The sequence below is a fragment of the Cryptomeria japonica genome, chromosome 7 (assembly GCF_030272615.1).
Source record: "Cryptomeria japonica chromosome 7, Sugi_1.0, whole genome shotgun sequence".
Lineage (NCBI taxonomy): Eukaryota > Viridiplantae > Streptophyta > Pinopsida > Cupressales > Cupressaceae > Cryptomeria > Cryptomeria japonica.
The window spans coordinates 275,305,113-275,310,720 of NC_081411.1; the positions used below are offsets into that span (position 1 = coordinate 275,305,113).

At 38.1% G+C, this 5,608-nt stretch overlaps 1 protein-coding gene across 1 annotated transcript; it reads left to right on the top strand.

Annotated features, from left to right (window-relative positions):
- The first annotated feature begins 815 nt into the window (after positions 1 to 815).
- Positions 816 to 5,307, top strand: LOC131031082 (NAC transcription factor 29). The gene is made up of 3 exons (XM_057962111.2): positions 816 to 1,265; positions 2,811 to 3,106; positions 3,776 to 5,307. Exons 1-3 carry the CDS (start codon positions 1,079 to 1,081, stop codon positions 4,373 to 4,375), a joined length of 1,083 nt encoding a protein of 360 aa, XP_057818094.1. The 5' UTR covers positions 816 to 1,078; the 3' UTR covers positions 4,376 to 5,307.
- Positions 5,308 to 5,608: the final 301 nt, after the last annotated feature.

The window sequence follows — 5,608 nt, forward strand, 5'->3', positions numbered from 1 at the left end:
CACTTTAAACTAATTCTTTACTTTTGCCAATTTCTAAAACACCACATGAAAACTTTATCTCCACTAAATACTAAAAACAATTGTCCAAAACTTTCAATTTTTTTTTTTTTAAATTATACAAAACTCTCACTTTTAAAATTTCATTTTCCCTTTAACATGGGAAGATCCAAAACAAAACCCTAGTTTCTATCACAATTCAACAACATTCCTAATCGACTTGATCTCAATCCACTTAGTTGGGTGAGATTATGTACAAACTTTGGGTCAACCTAAACCAAAACCCACATGGGGTTAAGTTTTCTTTCTTTTCCAAAGCATATTCTTAAACCTAAACCCATTTAGGGTTGAGTTTACTTATTTTCTCCAAAGTATATTCTTAAACATATTCAAATACGAAAAGAAAATAAAAAGCTCCTCCCATTGGCTCACAAGTGAAGCTTGAAGCAGGATATTTATGGTTAGCATGTAAAGCTACGGTTAACAGCGAAAAAACTACGTTGAATGCACGTGCCGTCCGGGCGGTGGATTGAGTTGGCAATAAGTAAGTGAGTTGAGCAAAGAGGAAAAAAAAAAGCTGTAAAAAGTGGTTTGGTGATAGGAGCCGCCTGTGACGTCATGGTGACGTCATCAATGGGGAGGATGGTGCAGAAGTGTGTGAGAGATGATAGCTTGTGTTGAGTTTTGTCCGTTGTGGAGTTGGCCCACGCGTATTCGCTCTTGCTCACGAAAGCAACGATCTGGTTTAACTCTTTGCAGTTTCTGCGCTCCACCTGTCCATTGCCAAGCTGCTTTCCTGGGACTTGAACCGGTGACCCCTCACACCATAAAAGCACCGGCTCTTCCCCTCTGCTAACATTTCAAACACTTTTGCACCTCCTGCTCTTTCTCCTCCATTACATTCATCCCTACCACCCAAATATCTCACTTCAGTTGTGTGCTAGTGAGAGCCCAATTGTTTAAGTAGGGAGAGGGAAAAAGATTGGATTTTGGCTTGGGATTTGGATTTGATAGTGTTTTGCTTGGCCTTGAAGGGTGGAATTTGTTGTTGGGGGTGTGTTTGGTTTTTTGTTTGTTGTTTATGATGGAGAGCTCCCCAGGTGCTGTTTTTTCGCAGCAGCCACAGCTGCCTCCAGGGTTTAGATTCCATCCCACAGATGAGGAATTGGTGGTTCATTACTTGAAGAAGAAGGCTGCCTCTGCTCCCCTTCCTGTTACGATTATACCTGAGATTGATCTCTACAAGTTTGATCCATGGGAGCTTCCTGGTGAATACAACAAAACCCACCTTGTGTTTTCTCTAATGTTGCTTGTTTTTCTGCATCTTCAGAACATCCATTAGCCTTGGATTTTGGTGTCCAAAATACCCAATTGCTTTTGTGAAAGAAGTTTTTCTCCATGTTTTGCTTTGTGAAACCAAAAGCTAAATTTTCCATTTTCAGTATATCCTTTGGCCTTGAATTGTGAAGTCCACTATGCCTAATTGTTTTGTGGATACCAAAGCTCTCCATATTCAATTCCTTTATACCCAATGCTTTTTTGTGAATACACCGTTTCAGTGGATTAAAATGCTTTCCATGTTCAGTACATCCTTTGGCCTTGAATTTTGAAGTCCTTTATGCCCAATTGTTTTGTATAGAGGTCCTTTGTGCCCAAATGTTTCGTGGATACAAAAGCTCTCCATTTTGAGTATATCCTTTGCCCTTGAATTGTGAAGTCTATCATGATCAACTGTATGAGTACAAAAGCTCTTCATAGTCAGGACATCCTTTGGCCTTAGAATTTGAAAGTCCTTTATACCCAATGTTTTTGGTGAATACAATGTTTCTCCATGTTCAGTAAACCCTTTGAGTTTAGATCGTGGTGTCCTCAATACCCAATTGTCTTGTGAATTGAAAAGCTGAAATCTCGATATTCAAATCCTTTGTGCTCATTTGCCTTGTGAATATAAAAACTCTCCATATTCAGTACATCCTGTGGTCTTGAATTGTGAATTCCATTGCACCCAACTGGCTTGTGAATTCAAGAACTGGCTTATGAATTCAAGGCAACTCTCTATGTCCATTGAGTCCTTTGGCCTTGAATTTTGAAGTATTTTATGCCCAAGTCATGCTAATACAAAACCTCTCTATGTTCATTGCATCCTTTGGCCATTAGCTGCAAAGCCCTATATGCCCAATTTTCTTATGAATATCAAAGCTCTCCATGCTAGGTACATCCTTTGACCTTGAATTTTGAACTTCATCATGCCCAATTATCTTGTGAATACAAACGATTTCCATATTTAGTACATCCTTTGGCCTTAAATTTGAAGTCTTTTATGCCCAATAGTTAGTCTTGTGGATACAAATCCGTTGGCCTTGAATTTGGAGTCTTTCATGCTCAATAGTCTTGTGTATACAAAAGCTTCCCATGTTCAGTACATCCATTGGCCATGAGCTGTAAAATCCTTTATACCCAATTTCCTTGTGAATACAAAAGCTCTCCATGTTCGGTTTATCCTTTGACCTTGAATTGTGAAGTTATTTATACCCAATTGTCTTGTGAATACAAAAACTGACAGCATCAGTTATCAAGAGCGTTTAGTTGTTTAGTAGATTGTTTAATGGGTATCTGAATTTACATTCAATTCTTTAGATTTGTTTCATTTCATTGTCTGGATGCAGGATTTGATCATTATGACTGACATAATTATGTATGAAAGATATGAATCTTCCTTAAGAAGCAACTGAGATCCTAACATTTTTGAGAATTTTGTTTCATGATTGGAATTAATGTTTGGGTTTGTTATATATTGGGTTTTGTGTGCACAGGCAAGGCTACTTTTGGGGAGCAAGAATGGTACTTTTTCAGCCCAAGAGACAGGAAGTACCCCAACGGGGCTAGACCTAACAGGGCTGCAACATCTGGGTACTGGAAGGCCACAGGCACAGACAAGCCTATACTCACATCAGGAGGAACCCAAAAGGTGGGTGTGAAGAAAGCTTTGGTGTTCTATGGAGGTCGACCACCCAAAGGGATAAAGACTAACTGGATTATGCATGAGTACCGCCTTGTAGAAAGTGGAGCCAGGCCTGCCATTCTGCCTAACAAAAAGGGTTCTTTGAGAGTAAGCATGTATCCAGCCTTTGTAACTTTATTTTATTAAGTTGGGCCACAATAATATTCGTTTTAACATGTTTACATTAAAAAAGATAATGATTATGATAAGCAAATAGAGCATGAACCCACCAGAACGCAATCATAGATGGAAACCAATAAACAAACAGGCAATTTACATCAGGCTACATATTAAAAAATATCTTCAAAGGAATATGTATGGCTATAGGAGTGGATATGTTAAAGAGTTCTAGAAAGGAATTTGGATATGCGGAAGGATGTGTTAAAATATCTGAGGGGGGGGAGGGTGATGTGTTAAAATATCTGAGGGGGGTGGAGGGCGATGTGCTAAAATATCTAGAAAGGAAAGGGTTCTGTTAAAATATCTCAAGAGGAATATAGTATAGATCTGATAGAGGTTGAACAACATTTTATAGCTGTTTAGTTTTATCATTATGTAAGTAGAATTAGCTTCTTAACCCAAAGATTGACCACGTCTTCATCAGTACAATTTGTTCTCTTAACATATTGAATGGTACCCATGTTGATGGTTTGATTTGGCTAGATTACTGTTTTGTCAGTTTGCATAAAACCATTGTATGTCAATTGTGGGTTCTGGGAGATTTTCTGCTTTCTGTTCTGATAAAAGATGAATCTTGGGATTTTTGTGGTGTATCAGCTTGATGATTGGGTTCTGTGCCGGATTTACAAGAAGCACAACAATTCTCAGAGGCCACCAGAGAGAGAGCAAGATGAATCATGTGTAGAAGAAGTATTGGCTTCTTTGCCTGAGATTGATCACCAACAGAAACTTCATCTTCCCAAGCTTGGTTCTTTCTCTGGGTTGTTGGAGAATGAGGATCCCTTCCTAGATGGGTTTTTGAACGATGCAAGCATTGATGGAAATGGGAACAATAGCAGTCTTCAGGCAGAGCCCTCTAACAGGTACCAAACCAACATGAACAAGAGTACTGATTGCTCATTTCATACTGTGCCCAAGCAAGAGATCTCAACCATGGAGACAGAAAACAAGTTCAATTCACTCAAGAGGACCTTTTCCTTAGCTTATAGGGATGAAGCACTCAATCCCCCAAAGAGATACAACAATGAAAACTACAGTACCAACAACAATGTGTCAGCCCTGATTAATTCAATGCAACCCAATCAGACCTTCAATCAGCAACAGCAACAGAACTTGCTAGATGCATTGAATGACTGCCAGCAGAATTTCAGGATGCCCTACATGCAAAACATCAATTGGAGCTCCTCCTTGGATTGAGGCCATTATCTGCACAACATTTAGTTTTCTTTCCATGGAATCCAGGGATGCTTTTCAAATCTTACAGCAATATAGATTTTATTTACTAGGACAATTTACAGCACTATAGGGATGGCTCTTATGGGAGACCCACGGTACTTGTGCATGAAGCAAAGAGCATTGAAGTATCAATGTGACCAGTGGAAGAAGACTAAGACTATTCAGCTTTAGGCATACACACATATACCTAACAAAGACAATTGTTCATAGTGAAAGCATTTTCTATTTCATCAGATCGGTATATCATTCATGTGAACATATATAGAGTATCTACCAATTCATACATACAGATACTTACTCTGCAGAAAGAGCAGAAACCCAACCCACTCAAATATTGCAGAAATCTCCTATGTATTTTTTGTATAAGTGGAGAAGAGAAGGCTTGTATTGGCAATCTGCACAGAAGTCCATTCAGTGTGATCTAAAGTGCCACAGCAAAAACTTCACCAGTGCATACAAAAAGTGTTTACTTGAGGAGACTTGCCAGTCAAAAAGCTTCTGTATAGTATTATCATTATCTATATTGCCCTCTGCATCAGATCATGCAGGGAATAATGCTAGCTCTGTAACTTTATATGGTGAGCCCAGGATTTGGACATGCTAGTATTATATGTTTGATTAACTGTGCATATAACATCATTGTATAGAGGACTATAGAAATCTATTGATTGATTCAATTTGTATATCAGAAATTATTGTTGAAACTTCTTCTCTTGTGATACTAAGTTGATAAGTTGGATTTGATATCTGATTCGCTTTAAGAGGGAAATGGGTTAAAAGTTTCCCAATGAGAAAGGCGATGAAGGCATTTAACAATCACAGTGGAGGAATAATATGGTTTGTTGTAGAAAAAAAAACAGTTCCCATGTTGAATATATATGAGTTTTTAACCATTCTCGCTCTATACAGTGCTCATTTTATCTCTGTAACAATCTTTTATCTTAAGACAGGTTTTATCTTTTTCTTCTGGCAAATTTATTTTACGTCACTTGTAATAACCAGTTTACATGCAAGAATGATCGTGATATTGAAGCCGTAGATTTTAGGGTTATGCGAGGTAATAACAAAAAAATAAAGGGTTGAAATGGTTTAGCTTTTATGGACGTACAAATATGTATTGGATTTGAGGATTATATCACTAAAGCAAACAGCAACATTAAACATGGGATGCACACATTTATTCCCTTTTTTGAA

Coding starts and splice junctions, on each gene's coding strand:
- LOC131031082 (XM_057962111.2), top strand. CDS start 1,079: ATGATGGAGAGCTCCCCAGGTGCTGTTTTTTCGCAGCAGCCACAGCTG. Junction 1,266..2,810: donor TGATCCATGGGAGCTTCCTG/GTGAATACAACA, acceptor TTGTGTGCACAG/GCAAGGCTACTTTTGGGGAG. Junction 3,107..3,775: donor ACAAAAAGGGTTCTTTGAGA/GTAAGCATGTAT, acceptor GTGGTGTATCAG/CTTGATGATTGGGTTCTGTG.